At 42.1% G+C, this 21,346-nt stretch overlaps 1 protein-coding gene across 5 annotated transcripts; it reads left to right on the plus strand.

Annotated features, from left to right (window-relative positions):
• Window positions 1–12,040: 12,040 nt before the first annotated feature.
• BTF3 (basic transcription factor 3) lies at window positions 12,041–18,900 on the plus strand. 5 transcript variants are annotated; one of them, XM_008056662.1, is made up of 6 exons: window positions 12,041–12,188; window positions 12,718–12,786; window positions 15,531–15,644; window positions 15,987–16,188; window positions 17,805–17,861; window positions 18,594–18,900. In XM_008056662.1, exons 2-6 carry the CDS (start codon window positions 12,718–12,720, stop codon window positions 18,638–18,640), a joined length of 489 nt encoding a protein of 162 aa, XP_008054853.1. In that variant the 5' UTR covers window positions 12,041–12,188; the 3' UTR covers window positions 18,641–18,900. The 5 variants fall into 5 exon arrangements, with proteins under 5 accessions (XP_008054853.1, XP_021567330.1, XP_008054851.1 ...); XM_021711655.1 differs by having other exon boundaries at window positions 12,062–12,420; window positions 15,987–16,192; XM_008056660.1 differs by having other exon boundaries at window positions 12,062–12,420.
• Window positions 18,901–21,346: the final 2,446 nt, after the last annotated feature.

A 21,346-nucleotide genomic window follows, 5' to 3' on the forward strand; every position in this document is an offset into this window, starting at 1 on the left:
GACTGTAAAGCATTGTATTAGTATGGTTGACAGTGATGGTAGTGGCAGTGATGATGAAAAGCACCTTCTGGGAATCCCAGATCAATTGGAATTCTAGAATAGTCCTTGGCAATGAGATTTCTCCCGTCTCTGACATCCTACCACTGCTCTCAACCCAACTGAACATTAGAATTACCTGGAGAACTTTAAAAAATTTCCATGGGTCCCAACCAGGACTAATTAAATCAGAATATCTACAGGAGGGGACTGGGCTTCAGGGTTTTTATAAGAAATCACTGTTATAAAATATTATTTTATAAATTGATGGTAAATATGTGCTAACATTTCTAGGCCGTCCTGATCAGGAGTAACAGTATTATTCACTTTAGAATGGGAGTGAAATGGGAAGAACAAGTGGCAAAACCATGAACTTTTAAGCCAGCTCTTTAAACTCAAGCCACTCATTTTTTATATACCAGTTGCATGGACAAGTTACTTAACTTCATTGAGTTGTAACTCTTCATTTGCAGACTGAAGAACTACATGCTTATCTAGTGCTTAACTAGTTGTTGCTTAACTAAAACTAGTTGTAATAGTAACCTACACTAGGAAACAAAGAATAATGAAGAATCAAGACAACTGCAAGCGCCACTACTCACTAGAGATGAAACTTTACAACTTCTGGCAAATTGTGTAAACACTCTCAGTCTAAATCCTCACAAAATATCTACAAATTGAAATATTTGAGATGGATGCTTTGTGCAGTAACTTTTATCTTTCTATTGTATTCAAAAGTAGCAATAGGTTGAGAAGAATAAAACAGCCATCTGGAACTTAGTAATACTGTTGTCTGTGACTGACAGGAGGAACTGAGAAGAAATAACAGAAATAATAATAATAATAAACCAGGCACGGTAGCATATACCTGTAGTCCCAGGCACTCAGGAGGCTGAGCCCAGTTGGTAGAGACTATGCTGAGCCATGATTGTACCACTGTATTCCAGCCTGGACGACAGAGTGAGATTTAAAACAACAACAGCAACAACAACAACAACCAGGAGATGGCTCCCGGAGACTTGGCTCATGAGCTGAGTTTGACCCTTCTTTGACCATTCCTGAAATAGATGTCTATATCCCTTTGCCAGCTCCAGCAGATCTACCTAGCATTTGTTTGGTCTAGTTATCAGGCATTCCTAACTAGTGACCCAAGGAGCGGGGATATAAAAAGCGCATTAACTAGAAATCAGAGGAGCAGATTTTACACATTGCTTCAATACCAACTGAGTGGAGACCACGACTTCTCTGTATGTCAGTTTTGCCTTTACAAAACGAGAGGGTCATTATCTACCTTTAACACACTCTCCAGCAATCTTGGGAAGGCAAATTACTTTGACAATAAAAGGAACTTTGGGAATTTTGGGTTATCTGAAGAAAAGAAAATGTAGGTGCCCTGAGTTGACTCCAGTCAGACTTTTAAAGACTAGACATGTACACTATTCCATTTAAATGATAACTTCAATCTCAAAAAATAATAATAATTACCACTGCAAACTAAAGGTGGCCTCAGAAAGTTAGATAGTGGTTATGCCAATTAATAGAACTGAAAGCACAACATGAATAACTTGCCCTTCTTTAAACAACAACAAAAAAAATCACCCACAAGCACCTTGTGCAGTCAAGCATCAGATTCCATCCCAGGGTCCTCCAGCTTCTCTTGTATTTAGATAGTCAGCGTCCAAGTCCACGGAAACAACGGAATGTATTACCCATGAATTTGCATACTTTAGCATTATCAAGAATACAAAATGGTACTGTTATTATGTAAGTAGCCTCAGTTTAAACATGCTGTCAGTCAACTGCCTCCAGGCTTGGCAGCATCTAGTTTGTTGGCAGATAGAACATTCCAACCTGCTTTTTCCTGTCATGTATTTGACAAACATTATCATAAGCCAGGTGCCTTTTTGAGCTGTCACCTCATTGCGGGCATCTGCCTTATCCATCAAGTAGAACACCCGTTAAAAAATGGGGACATTATTTCAGCAGCTAATTATCCAAGCTAAATGAATATATAAAATTTGTGCTCATTTCAACTTTCCATTTCTTTTACCAGCTGCTAATAGAGAGAGCAGAGTCAGTGATGTGTTGTGGACAAATGATCTGTTAGGTTATGTCTTAATAAAAAACACATGTCCATGCAGACTTTCATAGCCAACAATGATAAGAACTCTGACAAATTTAAAACATACACAACACATCCAAACACTAATATGGTTCATAATTTCCAGAGACTCATTATAAATATGAAAAGCTTTGTTTTTTAAAGGAGATATTTTTTAAGTGCATTTGCAATCAGAGCCAAATAAAGTGTCACAGGATGAATCTCTAAATTACCCAGTGTGAATTTCAGCACCTGACAATGACCTCATCTTCCTTAAGTGCCCAAACCAGGACATTCTCAAGGAGGATGAATAATGTCCCAGGCAAATGCTTCGCATGATTTCAAAATGAATAGGAATGGAAGCAATGTCTATAAATTTGGATTTATTGGGTTTTTAAAAGAAGAAAAACATTATTATAATCTACCTAATCAGTACCCTAAAAAAAAAAAAAGTGCTATCCAAACCTCAGTAATGTGAACCACAGCATTATGCTTAAGGCAATGAGTTAAAAAGTGGCTTTCAGGGAATGGAAATGAGTTTTCCACTCAGAGCAGGAAAAAAAATTCTGTAAAATTGAGGACAGCAACTTCCCAGAAAAGACGGTAGAGGGGAACTGAGCTACTCAGTCTTGGCCTGTGGTCAGGCATCAACGGCTATCCCATTACGAGGACAAGAGAGCTTTCTGTAAACAGATACTCTAATCAACATGGGGCATGGGTGTTGAATGGCTAGTGGTTGACACCCTGATTGTGACAGGACCCTGCTTCAAAAAATAATCCCTCCCACATATGAGGAATTGTTCATGAGCACAAACTGGTCTGAAACTGAAATGTGGAAAGGGCCAAGAGAGTCAGTCAAACCCATCATGTAGAAAGAATGGCAAAAGCTGGAGATATTCCTGTCACAGCAGAAGCCAAGTGTCATTTCTTGGGTGGCAGGGCTGCCTCTGGCCAGCACTCATGCATGGAACATTATGTAAAGCAGGCACAAGATGGACAGTCTGGCAGATATTCCAACTGCTCTAATTCTGCAGGTCCCAGCCAACTTATCTGCTGAGCAAGAATTGTGTTAATTAATAGGAAATGTGCGTGAAGAAAATGAATATCTCACTACAAATGCAACACTCTGCTCCCACACTAGCGGATGTGGGTCTTTGTAGGTCTGGGGAAAGACAGAGCATCATGAATAATAAAGTCCTGTTCTAGCACGCCTCTCAGCCGACTTTCTTGTCCTCTGCCACCCTTTTTTGGCCAGATGACCCTGGAATGACCCATTCATTCACTGCCTCTGTCTACAAAAGTTTGTTGAGTATCTAACATGTTCCCTGGTTTGTGTTCCAGGCTTGGTCCTAGGCCCTGGAGATGCAGAATCGACTCCAGGTTCTTGTCTCGTGAATTTACCATCCATCACAGTTTAGCAGGACAGGAGACTACTCTGTGAGTAATTTAGAAAATGGGACATGCTCTGATGGCAGCTGGAATGCAGTAGAAACTTCTTGGAGAAAAGGTTCTGTTGACAATCCCTTCTCTGAAACCTGACCATTTCCCACAGCCCCTGGTAAAGGGACAGAGCCTCCTCTGGCCACAGCTGATGAGATGCAAACTAGATGTGTGACCCAAGATGGGTCTAATAAATTCTTTGTCTTTAAGAGTAGAATCATAACCCAGAGAAGACTGTTCCAGGCACTGGTGCTGAGAGTCAAGACAGTGGGAACAGCCAATGGGTCTTGACAAGCAGACAGAACACGACTGGCTATGGACAAAGGGCAGAAAGAAGCAGTGACCCAGAAGTATGAGATTACCTCAGTGTCCCTGCAGAGATGGGGGAGCAACTTCAGGTTCTGACTGACCAGCTCTGGCTTAGCTCCAGCCCCTAGCTGCACTTCTTGTTGACCTGGGGGCCCTTACAAAGCTGATGCCAACAGCACTGGGGGAGTATGGGGAGAAGGCTTCCCTGTGAGGGGATTTGCAGGGGGAGCACATTGATCCAGCAAGCCTTGCAATTTAATTCCCTTCATTGTGGGAGGATGTCACACGGGCCTGCTGGCATTCCCTGCCTTGGGCACCGATGCCCTCTTTGTGGCCCAGCATAGAGGACATAATGTGTGGCTGAGGAACTCTTTTTTTAAATCCTTGTTATAAGACATAGCCCCTGTGACCTTGACCTCATTCATTCCAGCTTTCAAACTACTGCCACTTCTGTTTTCCCGAAAAGAATTCTGGAAATGCTACCCGGTAGGTGCTTCCCCGAGCCATGAATCAGCACGCTGCAATCAGTCCTCTGTGAATTCTAAGAACCTGTTCTTTCCAGCACTCAGCTGACACCCCTTCCTATGATGTTTTCTGGTGAGGCCTCTGAAGCGGCTTTTTCATCTTGAGTTGTTTTTCACTTACCATCTATAAGTCTGTGTCTTGTATTCACAGTTCTAAACTCCTTGAAGAGCCAAGGGTCGTGCATCATTCTTTTTAAAGACTTAATATGCGATCACTTTAATGCAAGAATAAGCCCTTCTGAACAAATGACAACCAAGTGCCCTGCAGGCTCACCGGCCCATCAGCTCCGCAGAACACGTGGAGATGAAAGAGACCTCCACACAGGAGCTGGGCCGTTCTTTTGCCCACAAGCCCCTCCTAACCTCCACCCCAGGGCAGGTCTGAACATCAAGGCTAGATTCTCAGCATCAAGAGAGATCTTACAGATCAAAAGGACCAATCTGTGTTTCAGAAGTGAAGCCCAAGGCCCAGAAAATTTAACTTTCTCCACATAGTACAGTTAGCCAGTGGCATTATCCAGTTCCTTTGTGTTTGTCAAATAGGTGGCTCCCTCGGGCTTTCTGGGGAGCAGGAGGGGGACACAGAGCCTGCCCTTACCTTTCCTCTACTTCTCTTTTCCAGCTCCTGGAGCTGTGAGGAGCTGCCTTCTGCTCTGTTTCCTGCCCCTGCTTTCAAATGCTAATTAGTCTGTTCCTGGGCAGAGTCCAGCTTTGCACTGACCTGAAATGACTGGATGCAGGGCTTCCCAAGATTTTTCTAATTTAAACTCCTCTCCTCTGCATCTCCTCCCCTTTCCCCAAAGAAAAGAGTTCCAGGATGCACAAAACAAGGCAAGCTGTCTGCACTCAGCTCCCAGCCTTCCCCTGACAGAGCCGTTCTGGCTCCCTGACAGCAACCATTCACACACCACAGCTCACAACATCAGCTCCTAGAAGAGGGCCTCCCAGAACCCATTGCTCTCCCCAAGTCCAACCTCAGGCCAGGCGTCTTATGCAACGCAGACACAAGATAGACAGCCTGGCAGGAGTTCAGCTACCTCAGATCATGGAAACTTTTACCACCATCCAGGCAGAGAGGAAGTAGTGTGTTAATTAATAGGAAATTCATGCGAAGGAGGTTCATGCCACACTTCATATCAAAGCCCCTCTCAGGAAGCAGGACTGCAAGAGGAGTCACCACACCAGGCAGGCCGGGGGTGTTTGTTAAGGAAGAGGTGGTCCTACCTTTCCTCCAGGGAATCACACAGCTCTCCATCCCTCCTCTCCCACTGGTGAGCCACTTTCCTCCTTATTGTCTTCCAAGCAGCAGAAATGAGTTTTTTCAGAGTATTCAGCACCAGCAGAAGCTACCTCTGCAGTGATGCACAGCCCACAGGAGCAACGCCTTTAGCTGCAAACACACAGGTGCTAAGGTGATGATCCCTTGCCTCGACTTCCCCCTGGGTGTTTCTCCCCATCAGCTCTCATCCCCAGCCCCTTGAAGAGCTGTGGGTCCTCAGTGGGTATCCAGGACATCTTGTTCTCACCACGCTGGACGTCAATTGCTGCTGTTCTCTGTGCCTGCCTCTCCCACAAGACTGTGCGCTCCCTTGGGACACAGCCCTGCCACATTCATTGTCCCATGTGATGGGAGTATAAAATGTGTTGAATAAATGAACGAAGAATGAATGACTAAACTCCCAGAATGGGTTCTTATAAATTCTTTCAGATTCAAGTGAAAATTATCACTAGGGCCAAGGGCTAGGACCCTAGGGTATGTGCATTCCAAAAGCCTTTCACCAAAATAGTGAAAATAATTAGAGAATTTTAGACACAGGGAGGAAAGAGAGATTAGAGGGCAGAAAAGCAACCAGAGCTCTCAGTGCCAGAGTGTAGACTATAAGGGTGGCATTGTAGAGAATTTCAAACCAAGAAGAAATCTGACCAAATCCAGTTTGCATTTTTACTGCCACATTTGCCAGCAATTTTATTTATTTATTTTATGTTTCTTTTTATTTATTTTTTATTTTAAAAATGTGGGGTACAATTCAGAGTTAGCTATACAAATGGTCATTATGCAGCTACCCTTGTTGAAGAGGTGTATCCCCCCCTCCCCTGGCAGTTTTCCACTGCCAATCCTTTCTTATAGTATTACAGTAATTGTTCAACATCCGCTTATCAGTGAGAACATGTGCTACTCAGTTCTTTGTTTCTGTGATAGATCACTCAGTATTATAGACTCTAATTCCAAGTTGCTGTGAAGTTCATAATTTTGTCCTTCTTTATGGTTGCATAATATTCCATCCTGTATGTGTACCCCATTTTTTTTTATCCAGTCCTCTTTTGATGGGCAGCATGGTTGGTTCCATGTTTTTGCTATTGTGAACAATTTCCAACAATTTAAAATAATGCAATGATAAAGGGCTTCTCCCCCACCCCCAAAAAATCTTTAGCTGGTTTAAGTTTTGAGAAGTTGCTGTAGTTTATTGTTGAGTAATAAAAGTATATGTAAGCCAAGTGTGGTGACTGGTGCCTTTAAGTAGTTCCAACGACTTGGGAGGCTGATGCAGGCGGATCACTTGAGCCCAGGAGTTTGAATCTGCAGTGAGCTATGATCGAACCACACACTCCAGTTTGGGGTAGGGGGAAGGATAGATAAATCAAGATTGTCTCTTAAAAGAAAAAAAAAAGGTCAAATTTTTATAACTTATAATACACATTATATTCTATATGGAATTTAATTTGGGGAAATCCCATCTATACAATTGGCCCCAGACACAGATATGTGCCCACTCAGCTACATGTGTTTGTTTGAAGAATAAGATTTTCCCAGTTCAGAATCTCTTTTTTTGTTGTTCTTTTTTCTTTTTTTAGTGACATGTTCTCATTCTGTGGCCTAGGTGTGAGTGCAGGGCAAGATCATGGCTCACTGCAGCCTTGATCTCCTGGGCTCAAGTGATTCTCCTACCTCAGCCTCCAGCTGAGGACCACACTCAGCTAATTTTTTATTTTTTGTAGAGACAAAGTCTCACTATGTTGCCCAGGCTCCAGTGTATTGCTTTGGGTGAAGTTCATGTGTGCAGTCCCTATGGTACTATATGTTCTTGCATTTAAGCAGTAGATTCTAAATAAACAATAACACAGTGATTGTAAGAATGGATTTGAGTTTCAATTCTGTCATTTGATATAACCACTTGAAGAGGCTTTTGTTTTTGTTTTTAATATTTAAATTTTAAAACAGTGAAACAATGAGGAGATATGTATTGCTTTATGAACTTTAGTTCATACATGAGGTGGTTTACTGAGTTTTAATAATATCTTTTAACTTGAAATTTATTCATTTCAGTCAATAATTGTTTTGAAAGTAGAGAATGAGTTCAGAAAAAAATAATATTAGTGGTATGATTTACAGTTACTTAAATTATACTTTTTGCAGATCTTTCCATTTTATTAATATTTATTTAATAGTCACTAGAAATTTTTTTTTCTTTTTGAGTTGGAGTCTCACTCTTATCACCCAGGCTGGAGTGCAGTGGTATGCTCACAGTCACAGCAGCCTCGTCCTGATGGGCTTAGGCGATCTTTCTACCTCAGCCTTCCAAGTAGCTGGAACTACAGACACATGTAACCATGTCCAGCTAGTTTTTGTGATTTATTGTAGAGACGAGGTCTCACCAAGTTGCCCAGGCTGGTCTCGAACCCCCAGGTTCAGGCAATCCTCTTGCCTCGGCCTCCCAAAGCGCTGGGATTACAGACTGAGCCACTGTATCCAGCCTAGAAAAATTAATTTTTGCTTTATCAGACTGTAACCAAATGGTTGAAGTTCAAATTGCTAGGTAGATATAAAATCTGTTGAGTAGCTGTGCTTTTTTTCCTTTTATGGACTGTAATATTTAATTCAGGCTTTACTAAAAAAAATTGTTTTATTGGCCTGGATATATAAACAAAGTTCAAGAAAAGAAAAAAAAACTTTACTATGTTTCTTTTCTAGTCAATATTACCCTTTCTTTAATTTTATGATTGTTACTGAAAATAGTTTTGTTATATACAGGAGGTGGTCATTAAAATATGATCTGCTCCAGATATCAAATATGGCAGCAACATTCATGAAATCTAAAGCATTAATATTTTACCATATGAGCAGTTCTCCTGCTCCAGACCACCTCTGCCTGTGCCAGTCATTCTCTACTTCTTTTCTTTGTTTTATCTTCTACATAACATCTCACTATCTGAAATTCTCTATCCCCACTTTTTCCTCTCATGCCTTCTTCAACTAAGACACGAGCTTAAGAGAACAGAGACTGTTTTTTTATTTGTACTGTACAGAGAAGGTGCTTAAAGAACATTTGTTGGATTAATTAATGAAAGAGCCTACACCTAAGACAAATTTCTATTCCAATCTGGAGATGTTGGCCATCTGTATGGTACCTGGAGCAAGGGTGGGCTGACTCTCCCCTGAGGCTGGCAAAGTTCCACAGAGCCACATCCTTTAATTAAGTTGCTATTTTTGCTTAGTGGTGCTAGGATAGCTCAAGTCAAGTTGCTAAGGGCAACATACTTTTGCTTTTCCGTCTTTTATTTCTCAAAAAAAAAATACAAAAAGATTTTTTAAAAGGTTTAGGTGTGAAAAGTCCCCAGAGGAAGAAAAAATGCACCCAAATTATACACTTACTTAATCCAATCGTATTTATAAAGATCTTAGCTCAACAAATTAAACATTTTTCTTAAACTAACACATTAGCAAGTTGTAAAAGTATTTGCTTCTTAATCATTTTTACATTGTATTATAGGGTTCTTGAAAAAAGAAAGTGGAAGAAACTTCAAGACATGAAGAAGTAAAAAAGATAGCATTCCAAGCATAGGATTTGCAGTCCCAGGTATCTGGGGCAACAGAACAGGTCATAGGTGCCATATCACGCACATATGATATTGTGTTTATTCTTTTTTTTTTTTTTTTTTTCAGTTGGAGTCTCACTCTGTCGCCCAGATTGGAGTGCAGTGGCCACTCCTGGCCACAGCAGCCTCGACCTTTGACCCTCTAAGCCTCAGTTCCCTCACCAGTAAGTTGCGAAGTACCTGACTTAGGAGATCTCTGTGAGGATCAAATGATCAGAGCAAGCACTCAACATTAACCCAGTGAGAGAATGTTATTTAGAGACCTAATTCAAATCTCCATTAATGCAACAAACTTACTGGTCTCTCATTTTGCATTTAACAAAATACCATAACTAAAAATAACTATGAAGGGTGTAACTTAATGGAGTTACATCTATCATAGTTGGTGCTGAACAGGGTTTCCTGAGCTATTTAAACTGAGAACTAAATGATGTATAGGCACTAACTTGACAAAGGTGGGGTGCTAGAAGAGTTCAACAAGGCTTAGAAACTTTTTTTAATTGTCCATTGTGACTACCAGGCAAGGGCCAGATCATAAAGCAACTAAAAGAATAGGAACATTCATCCCAAGTGATTTTCCAATACTTCTCATGGGTCAGAATGGCGCTCAATGACCCTTGAGGAATAAGCATAATATACAAGCGATATTTGGGCTCTTTCCGAAGCCAACTCAAGTCCAGTTGAGAAATGAAAATAATTCATGAACTTTAACTATGACCATAAGCTATAACCAAAAAGGGTAAACAGGAGTCATCTTTCTTGCCATCTCTATTGACAGATGCCATCTTGAGTGCTCAGTAAGTGATTCTTAGGCTTGTTCACGCTCAGCAGTAAAGTGTAGGAGCCAATTATCCACATTTGCCATAGAATTGGGAGCACACTGGAGTTGGAAGCACACAGAAATGGCTCCCACATTAACACATGAGTTACACTTTTGACATCCCTGAGATAAGATTGAAATATAGAAACTATTTTTTAACAACAATAAAAAGACCCAGCCAGGCTTGGTGGCTCATGCCTGTAATCCTAGCGCTTTGGGAGGCAGAGGTGAGAGGACTGCCTGAGCCCAAGGGTTTGAGACCAGCCTGGGCAACATGGTGAAACCCCATCTCTACAATAAATCAAAAAATTAGCCAGGTGTGGTAGCGTGCACCTGTACTTCCAGCTACTTGCAAGGCTGAGGCAGAAGGATCAGCTGAGCCCTAAGGATCACCTGAGCCCAGCAGGTAGAGGCTGCGGTGGCTGTGAGTGTGCCACTGCACTCCAGCCTGGGCAACAGATTGAGATTCTGATTCAGGAAAAAAAAATAATTTTTTAACTAAGGAATCTCTGATGATTACCAACATGGTGCAAGTATTTAAAATCACAAAAGAACAAGAGAGAAAATTGGGAACCAAGGGAAAATAAAAAATAACTCACAACATTTCCTAAAAACGGGTGTATAAAAGGTGAGTCAGGTGGCAGGTTACATACGTAGAATGTTTACATATAAAAGCTCAGAAAACATCATGTGACTAGAAAGTTCCAAGTTGCCCCCAGTATAACATGGGGAAAGGGAAAAAATTGTTCCTGAACAATGATACACATACCTTTCGGAAAAGAATGTATCTTCTGTAATATTTCTACAGCCCTGAATAGCACTGTCCCATTTTGACCTTTTACATTAGGACAGAGACTCACATAGCCATACAAACACCCTGTTCTGTACTAAACTTTATTGGTATTTAACAGAAGCAACATTGTCTTTTTTGAGGAAACCACAGCTGTTACAATTATTCTAAAAAGCAATACAGCTGTCCTCAGCGTCTTGATGAGACATCACAATTTGAACACACTTACATGTGAAAGTACTTTAAAATGTAAAAACGGATATAATTGGAAAGGAGTCTGCATTCACAAGATCTCTTGCTATGTAAACTGCATTCTCTGGCTAAGATTTTGGACTCATTTCTGAGCACACAAAAAACATTTCACAGCTAAGACCACAAAAAGGCTGATAGCATTTTTATGTAAACTGCCATCTTAAATATCGGTGGTTTGAAGATTGTCATAAAGCCGGCCCTGGCGTTTAGCAAATTTTAACTCACACCCTCACCAGACACAAATTCCTCTTTAACGGAATGACTCGGTTAAGAGTTTATTCTGTTGTGATCGCTAAATGTCAAATCCTTGCCAATCGGACATTACCAAGGAATCAACTTCGTGCCGGTTACGGCAACTGGAGACGGCAGCCGCGTGGACCGGCCTAAGGTGTTTAGCCACCCGCTAAATCTGGTGAAATGCAGGTGACACCGGCCCGGGGGCACAGACTGGACTCGGTCCCCCAAACCTCTCAACCACGGTGCGCCATCGACCAAGCCCCCAGCCCTGGAAGCAAAACTAGCCTCACGGTTTTTGCCAACACGCTCCGGGGGAAGCGCCTTCGGGCCAAGGGCCAAGGGCCAAGGCGACCGGCCCCAGCTGCTCCCCGCCGCGAGGGCGCGCGGTCAGCCTCTGCAGGACGCGTGGGCCGGCCCTTCCGTGGCGGGGAGAAGCAGGCCAGGAGCACGGCGCGACGCAGACGGGCAGGCTTACTCAACCCCGACCGTGCAAGGAGCCAGGCTGCCCGACCCTCCGCGGCCTCCCCCGGGGCGAGGAGCGGCGCCCCGGGGCGTGGCCGCCGGAAGAGCGGGGGGGAGCCCGCGGGCCGCTCACGAACGCCACGGCGCGTGCGCAGCGAGCCGCCGCGCTCGCGACGCAGGCCGCTTCCGGACTTTTGGCGGAAGTGGCGCGCGTCACTTCCGGCCTCCCTCTAGCTGCCATCTTGCGTCCCCGCGTGTGTGCGCCTAGTCTCAGCTGGTCCAGCCGAGACCCCTGAGCTCCAACCCTAGTCCCCCGCGCAGCCCCCTTTCCGCTCCGACAAGGTACACAAAGGCTCTGGACGCCGGCGTGGGAGGAGGACGGGCTCGGGGGCGGGAAGTTCCCTGAAGGACCGAGACAGGGAGGGACAGGGCTGAGAGGAAGGCGATGCGACGGACAGGCGCGCCCGCCCAGGCTGACTCTCGGGGTCGAGGTCGAGCCAGGGGCGGCTGCCCTGGGGGCGAGGCGACGCTGTCTCTTCCACCTCGCGGCGGAACCCGAGGACAGGAGCCTCAGGTACCGCGAGGCTTGCGGAGAGTGGCCGGGCCGGGCCGGGGCGGGGGGTGCTGGCCTGGCGTGGGCTGGAGCCCTTGTGCCGGGCCTGCCAGAGGCGGGGAGCGTGGGGGAGCGGTGGGGAGCCGGGTGCTCTTTGGGCTCCCTCGGAGCCGCATTTGGGGCTTTGCGGGCGGGCTTGGGATCCAGGTTTCGACCTGTGGAGGACATCGATGTTCCCGCCGTGTCCCGGGAAATAACGAGCGTGGAATGCTAACGTGAGCTGGACCTTTCGTTGCTGAGGATCTCCTCTCTTTCCAGATGAAAGAAACCATCATGAACCAGGAAAAACTCGCCAAGCTGCAGGCACAAGTGCGCATTGGTGGGAAAGTAAGTTTTACTAGTTGGGGGTTTTATGTTTTAGGATATTTAAAATTACTGATTTTGCGTTCCTAATGCTGTTGGCTTATCGCTCTGCCTGTTGAAGGAAATTCAAAGCTAACGAATCCGGGGAGAGACTGGGGTTAGATAATACCTGAGACGCGTTGAAAGCATTGTGTTGATATACATGTTTGTGTTCGGCCTTAGTGTTTAAGCGGAACAAAAGTGTTTCCTAATTAGTAAGAAAAAATGTGTCGTTTCAGTTAGATCGTTATGCACATCATGTTCTTGAGTTGTATGAAGTCCGTGCTTGTTTTTTGAATAAGCTAACTCTGAATTTGTTGATTCTCCTGTTAGGTATAGGAGTTTGTGTCTTTTATAAATTAAGACTCTATTGCATTTTGCACTAAATGCTTTTTAGGGTAGTTGTGTATTTTCAAAGACATTAGAAGATATCTTTTAGGTACGTTTTGGAGTTTAAGTGACGATTAGACTTTAAAATATTACCTAAGCAGATATCTTTTCTAACTTTATATTACGATAAAACTGTGGGAATGAATGTGACTGATTTAAAATGATCGGTGTTTGGTTCATTGATTTTTCTTGGTGGATACTGATTATCTTTAAAGGTATTCTTTTTTGAACTTGACTTTTAGGTTGTTCTCTAAGTAAGTTACTTAAATAAATATCAGTCCACTCTAGAGAGAGGCATATTTTGTATTGTTAGCACATTCCTGGTATTTAACAAGGTGTGGTAGCTTGTTGAAACAGAGCATGTCTTTACTTGGTAAAACTTGTAAAGCTTCCGTAGTACATGTTTATTGCCTTTTAGTTTTTCCCAGCTTTAAGCAGTTACCTTCAAGTAGAGTCTACTGAGAAATAGCCAAAAGTTGCACTTAGATTTCAGTAATAAGATGCTACTTTGTTAAATTACTGGGTTTTGCCAACAATGAGTTTTACCCTGAATTTTTTGTGGGGGTGTTTTTGGTTTTGTTTTGGACTTTTTTTTTTCCCCCTGACGCTAATAGAGCACCATTAGGTGTTTTTTGTCATTTTTTACAGTTGTTATCAGACTGTGGCCTTCGAGTACCAGAGTACTCACCATATTCTTTATGGGTCAGTGTTTGGATGCTCTTATGCTGGCATTTTTAACCATTATTCCTTTCGGTACAGTTTGTAATTTGAATAATGTGCTTGCTTGCAATCTTTTTGTTGTTACTCTGATCATTAGGCTTTAACTTTTGAGAGACTTCACTTTAGGGGGAAAGGAAAGTTGATACAAGATTACACATTGTATCCTAATATCTTAATACTTGTTTAATAATACAGAAAGTATTTGTAGTCATTGTAATATGAAAACATTTTCTGTACTGTTTAAGACACCTACTTATTATGGGATATAAAATAGGTGAGTTCTGCTTAGAGAATACTGCAAATGTTAGGAACTTGTATGTAAATGCTGTAAAAGCTGTTTACTTCGGTATCTAATTAGAGCATTGATAATAGCTATTTAAGTTAAAAACGAACTATATAAGGCCAGGCAAGGTGGCTCACGCCAAATAATCCCAGCACTTTGGGAGGCTGAGGTGAGATGATCGCCTGAGCCCACAGGTTCAAGACCAGCCTGGACAACTTGGTGAGACCTCATCTCTACAATAAATTTTTTAAAACATTAGCCATGCCAGTACTTCCGGCTACTTGAAAGGCTGAGGCGGAAGGATTGCCTGATACCAGCAGGTTGACACTGGGGTGGCTGTGAGTGTGCCACTGCACTCCAACCTGGGCGTCAGAGTGAGACTTCCAACTCAAAAAAAGTAAATAAATAATAAAAAAAGAACTATACGTTTGTGAAGTGTATGGAGCCTATTGAAGGTGTGCTGATTTTGTTTTTAGAATCTTAGAAATTCCTTAGAATTTCTTAGAGAGGATTCTTAGGAAGAAAAATAAACCAGGATACAATAGGTGAGTATAGGAGTTACTGTTTTGCGTTGGGTAGTTTAGAAAAGCTACTCTGATGTGGTGACATGAGAGCTGAGATCTGCAGTGAGGGAGGGAGCTGTGCAGGTGCTAGAGGACAAGAGGAGCAGCTTGTACAGAGGTCGTAGGTCCATAGCCTGCTTGGCCTGTTCAGAGAACAGCAAAGAAGTTATTTGGCTGACGAAGAAGAGGTGTGTGTGTGTGTGTGTGTGTGTGTGTGGAGATGTGGTCAAGAGCGGCATGCTCGATACAGGGCAGATTGAGTAGGCCTAGCAGGCAAATGGGGAGAACTTCAAAGCTTACTCTTGGGTGCTGTAGAAGTCTGTCTATGTATAGACTAATTTTATTTGTTTCATATACTATCATACCTGGGAATATTAATCTAGATGTTCATTTCTTTTGTGTGAAGAACAGAAAAAGTTAATCATTATGGACATGGATCTCTTCCACATAAGGCTTAACTTAGAAGATACTTGCTGCCTCTGATAACTTTTATAGCAGATAATGTAAAAAGTAGGACTTTCAAAGGTCATTTTTTAAAAAACTGGCAAAACTGGATGTTTTTAAGAATTTGTAGACAGGACAGTTCCTTTCCCCTTTTGTGCTTCTTTCTTTGCCTTAGCCTGCTTACTCACTGCATAAAAGTGTGTGGTTACGGTAGTTTTCTTATACAGATCCAAAGGTCAGAAAGTGTTTACAATTAGGAATTGTTCTCATTCGAAGATGTCCGTTATGGTATAAATGTGCTGTGTTCTTTCTTTTTTCCTTCACTTTAGGGAACTGCTCGCAGAAAGAAGAAGGTGGTTCATAGAACAGCTACAGCAGATGATAAAAAACTTCAGTTCTCCTTGAAGAAGTTAGGGGTAAACAATATCTCTGGTATTGAAGAGGTGAGTGTCAAATTCTATTTCTTTAAAAAAACAAGATTTGACTGGGAAAAGTTTTAATGTTTATGTATTAGATGACTTTTTGACATGTATTTTAACAAAGTATTTCATATCCTGCAAGACTTTAAAGTTCCTAAGACCTGTTTCTGCCCTGTCAGTGAATATCAGGGAGATTACCAAGTCGGCTCAATTAGCTTGCATATTCCGTTCTAAGCAAAATTTTACCTGTACTTCACAGTGAAATATTAGTTTAGTTGGCCAGACTTCAGTTATTTGTATAATAAAACATTTGATTTTAAAGAGACTTTGATTGCATTGCTAATTTAAATTTTTTTTTCTTTCTAGGTGAACATGTTTACAAACCAAGGAACAGTTATTCACTTTAACAACCCTAAAGTTCAGGCATCTCTGGCAGCGAACACTTTCACCATTACAGGCCATGCTGAGACAAAGCAGCTGACAGAAATGCTACCCAGCATCTTAAACCAGCTTGGTGCAGACAGTCTGACTAGTTTAAGGAGACTGGCTGAAGCTCTGCCCAAACAATGTAAGTTTCCTAATAGTGGATTTACTGGGAGGAGGAGAATTGGTTTACTCGTTTGCCAGCAGATTTCTGTGATCTCAGGGCTCGAAGAGGATATGAATATCTTTAAATTTGTAGGTGCAAACTTTTTAAAAATAACACATTTTTTTGTTTTTTTGAGTTGGAGTCTCACTCTGTCGCCCAGACTGGAGTGCAGTGGCCACTCCCGGCCACCACAGCCTCAACCTGTTGGGCTCCGGCGATCCTTCCGCCTCAGCCTTCCAAGTAGCCGGAATTACAGGCACACGCTACCGCACCCGGCTGATTTTTTGATTTATTGTAGAGATGAGGTCTCGCTGCCCAGGCGGGTCTCGAACCCTTGGGCTCAGGCAATCCACTCACCTCAGCCTCCCAAAGGTGCGGGATTACAGGCTGAGCCACCAAGCCCAACTAATAACACATTTTTTGAACATTAGTTTATCTAGTTTGCTATGATTATTATACTTGATTTAGAATGTGTTCTGCTTGCTTACTTGCTTTGGATCAGAGACTTTAAATTGTTTTACTTTATTAGCTGGAAGTGATGAAAATGTTCATTTGAGGCTTTGCTGATAACTACTTATAACTTAGAATTGATTTTTAAAAATTAGTGTAAGTTAGGAAATTTCTTCAGTTATATGTATACAATTGATATTAACAATAATGTTTAAGAAAGGGTCTGGCAGTATTTAGGTGTTTTTAGTTAAAGTATGATAAGGATTTTGTTCAGGGCAGAAAATAGTGTCATTGAATCTGAAGATATGGCAACTTTATGCTAAGATTCTTTGTATATAATAATTTTGAAGAGTGAGAATGTGGGAGCCAATTGGCTTATTTGTATGACTTATTGTTTACTCACCCATGATTTTCTAGGTATGTGTGTGTCATGGTATTCTTCGGTTCTGTTTTCCCATATTGGTCAATGTATTAGATTATTTACTTTTAAACCTTGTGAGATGGGACTGGAGAGTGTGTGTGTGCATTTATACCATTGGCAAATTAATAGCTTTTCCTTATCCCTGCCTCAATTTGTATTTTTATTATCACATTGAGATATATAGTAGGTTGTAAACGTACAGGCTTTCGGCTGTAGTAGGCCTTCAGGTTATCCCACTGGTACCTGTGTGGGTCTAGTACATAACCCCCACGTGTAATTCCTGTTCTTGTGTGGAAAGTGGATGCTTATCACTTAGACACTTAATTTTTTGATTTTTTTTGTTTGAATAAATATTTGTTGATCATCTCCCTAATGCCATGCACAAACAACAGAATGTTGAGAAGATGGCCCCTTTTTTTTTTGCCCCTCCCAAAATCAATCTTACCAAAATTTGCACCATAAGGGCTCCTTACTGCTCTTACACTACCCTCAGGGCCTGTGGTGGACCAAATGGACTGAATGGGTTTGAAGTCTGGTTTGCTGGCTGTTCTTAGTATTTAGACCATTTGTAGACATTGGGATAGCATGTTGTTGATAGTACTGTAAACAAAATCCCAAATGCTACCTGTAACAACACTTGGCATCTCATCTGTTCCTTATTTGGCTAATGTTTATGGAAAACTTGACCAAATGTGAGTAATTATGCTTGTGTTTCCTCTCGTAGCTGTGGATGGAAAAGCGCCACTGGCCACTGGAGAGGAGGATGATGATGAAGTTCCAGGTAGGGCCTTCCCTTGTGGCGAGCTTGGAGGGTCCCAACAAGGGAGAGGAAAGAACTGCACAGGAAAACTGCCTGCGGAAGAGCATAAGTTACAGGGAGACATGGACCTCGCTTAGAATGAGGAAAAGCACAGTGTTCCTGAACTGGAAGTCATGTTTATAGTCTTGGCCTGTTTCTGTTTGGGGTCCCAAGGACATGGGGATTTATACCCTTAATCCCTGTGCATATGGCGACCTAAATTTAACAACTACCTGCAGATCACTAGTGGCCCTTATTTCGTACTTTGAAATTCATGAATTTAGGGGGTGTGAAGTTCAGATATCTTGGAATAAGACAGTTCTAAAATCTGAAGCACAGTGATTTCTTTGGTAATCATAAGACATTTTTCTCTCATTATTTATTGTTGGATGATTTACTGTGTAAAACGAATCCGTATTGGGCAGGAGAATCACTAAACTCATCAATACTTCTGCTCTGCGTTAGACAAGTGTCCTTAGGAACCCAGGGAAATTTCAGTGCTGTGTGTCATGGTGTTCTTCAGTTCTGTTTTGCCAAATTGGTCAGTGTATTACATTATTTACTTTTAATTATTTTGAGATGGAACTGGGGAGGGTGTGTGTGTGTATCTAAGCACAGCATTTATATATTTGCAAATTAATAGCTTTTCCTTAGCTCCTTTTAAGAGCTAATGATGACTTTTTTTAAAGAATTTCTACTTTATTCTTTTTCTAGATCTTGTGGAGAATTTTGATGAGGCTTCCAAGAATGAGGCAAACTGAAGTGAGTCAACTTCTGAAGAAGATGAAACTTGAAGAAGCTACTGGGAGCTGCTGTTTTATATTATGACTGCTTTTTAAAATTGTTTTGTTTATGGATCTGATAAAATCTAGATCTCTAATATTTTTAAGCCCAAGCTCCTTGGACACTGCAGCTCTTTTCAGTTTTTGCTTATACACAACTCATTCTTTGCAGCTAATTAGGCTGAAGAAGCCTGGGAATAAAGTTTGAAACAAAAATTAATAAAGTTCTTTGCCTAGTATACAGTTTTATTTTTCATTTCATCAACACTGGTCTCTATATACAGTAAACAAAATTGTTTATAGAAAGCTAATCATGTAGTATGACTGATAACCTTTGGAATTTGACTAAAGATTTAAAATGACAGCATAGTGTAAAACACAGGGTATGAAGTTCTCATGTTTGAACACTTCTCCAGCAGCCCTCAAGGTTTCCATGGTTTATATAGTAGACATAAATATAAAATGAGAATAGATTATTCCTTAGTGGGTAAATTGGGGCTCTTTCTCTTGATACTTGTTTATTGTAAGCATATGTTAAGTGCCTGATATGTAATACTTAACAGTTTTGTCTCACTTATTCTTCACCTTGTGAATTAGGAACGAGTCGTTCCATTTTATAGGTTTAAAACTTTAAAAAACTGAAAGCAATCTTCAAATCCCTTCTTTGTAGGGTATTCAGTAACATGACTTGGGGGAAGGAAAGTTGCGTTTGTAGTAGGAATAGCTCCTGGGTCACTTAAGTGTTTTCATTGTGTTGACACTAATACGCGAATAGGGTTAACATAGATCGAGTGCCTATATACAGTTGTAAGAATTCTAACACGCACCTTGTAATTGCCACCATAATCAGGTTACTGAATAGTTCATGACCCAAGAAAACTCTTGACGTAGAGTTACTTTTGAAGAATTCATAAGGCAATTGTATGTTCTGCACCAAGACCAACTGAGGAAAATTGTCTTGGTTTCTACTTGTAATGGTGAAAATTTATGCCAATTTGCAAATGCCTTTTGAAGGTTGTAGCCAAAAGTCACTATTAACTACCAAAAATGTGCTGTGTGAGCTGTATTTTCATGTGTTTACATTGGATTTTTGTCAAAGGATGTGTCCTGAGCCTGTTGAAATCCACTGCTGCAGGAGTGAAGTACACACTACAGGAGGAAGCAAGCTGCTACAATAACAAAGATCCCAGAGCCACAGTGCTTAACAAGATTACAGAAACCACCTTTTCTGACTTTTGTGGGTCCAGTTGGGCAGTGCTGCTTATCCACTTGAGATCCCACATAGCTGGGGCGGCTCCTCTCTGGGATGCCCCCAGCTTCATGGCAGGGAAGATGGTGGGTCATGTGCTGGCTCTTAAAGCAATTTCAAATGTTACAACTGACCATGTGGAATGGGGCTCGAGGATGTGCATTTGTGATAAGCCCCAGGTGCTGGTGCTGCTAGCTGGCTCGTGCTTTGCGTAGTGTGATGAGACGTTTTCTCAGAAGGTATTGGGGTGATGGTAACAGGCCGATAAGCTTGTGGAGAGAACCACTATTTGGGCTTCCCATTGTTTGACCTAAATCTGCGGGAAAGGATCTAAATAGAGAAGCGCGGTAGGTTCCAGGCAAGTCCTCTCCCAGTGCAACTTCCTTATTGTACGGTTGCTGGCTAAGGTTAAGCCTGAGAGGACTGCACTCAGTGATCTTTTCCCAACAATCTGAAATTAATGCTTCAGTTCATTGCTTAAACAAAGTGAATGGGTATATGAAAGGGTATGTGTTGTTGGCTGTGGGTCCACAGGAAAGGTTTTTCTTGTAAACTCCAATATCAGGATAGGCAGGATTATGCTGTAGTTACAAAGGACCAAAATTAGTTGCTACAAAGATTTGTCACACTTAGATGTTTGCTTTGCCGGTGATTGGGCTCAACTTGACTCCAAGAGCAGCCTCTAGCTGGAACATGACAAGGAAGAGGTGAACGGTCAGCTGGCTCTTTTGGGTAGGGGAGGAGGGACATTTGAATTGGAGTCTCACTCTTGCCCAGGCTGGAATGGAATGGCACCATCACAGCTCACGGCATCCTCCTCCTGGGTGATCCTTCCACCTCAGCTCCCCGAGAAGCTGGGACTACAGGTGCATGCCATCATGCCCAGCTAACTTAAATTTTGTGTAGAGACAAAGTCGCTATGTTGCCCAGGCTGGTTTCTAACTCCTGGGCTCAAGCAATCCTCCCACCTCGGCCTCCCACAGTGCTGGGATTACAGGCATGAGCCACCGTGCCCAACCCGTCAGCTGGCTCTTCAAAAGGGAATTGATGCACGTCATAGGTGATCCAAAGTTATTGACCAGAGCAAATCATACATAGTCAAGTCTATGGAACTGGGAAAGCCTAACCTTTCCACGGGCAGTAGATATTTTTGAGCAATGATACAATCTACAAATCCTTGCGATTTTTCTTTAATTGCCTACAGTCCCTGTGACTGCTGTTATATGTTAAAAGCACTCTGCCACTTGTTCTATTTCTTATTTATTAGCTTTACCCGCCAAAAGAGCCTTATTGTACAGATAAGGAAGCCATCTTCAAAAGGTGAAATTACTTGTCTCAGGTTACACGGTGGTAGGATGAGATTCAAACCCAGGTCTGCTCTTTCAAGCTTGCTACCTACTGGTAAGAATTTTGGGCACTGGCGGACTATAAAGGCA

Source organism: Carlito syrichta, unplaced genomic scaffold (genome assembly GCF_000164805.1).
Source record: "Carlito syrichta isolate Samal-C Ts95f unplaced genomic scaffold, Tarsius_syrichta-2.0.1 Scaffold302434, whole genome shotgun sequence".
In the NCBI taxonomy this organism is placed as follows: domain Eukaryota; kingdom Metazoa; phylum Chordata; class Mammalia; order Primates; family Tarsiidae; genus Carlito; species Carlito syrichta.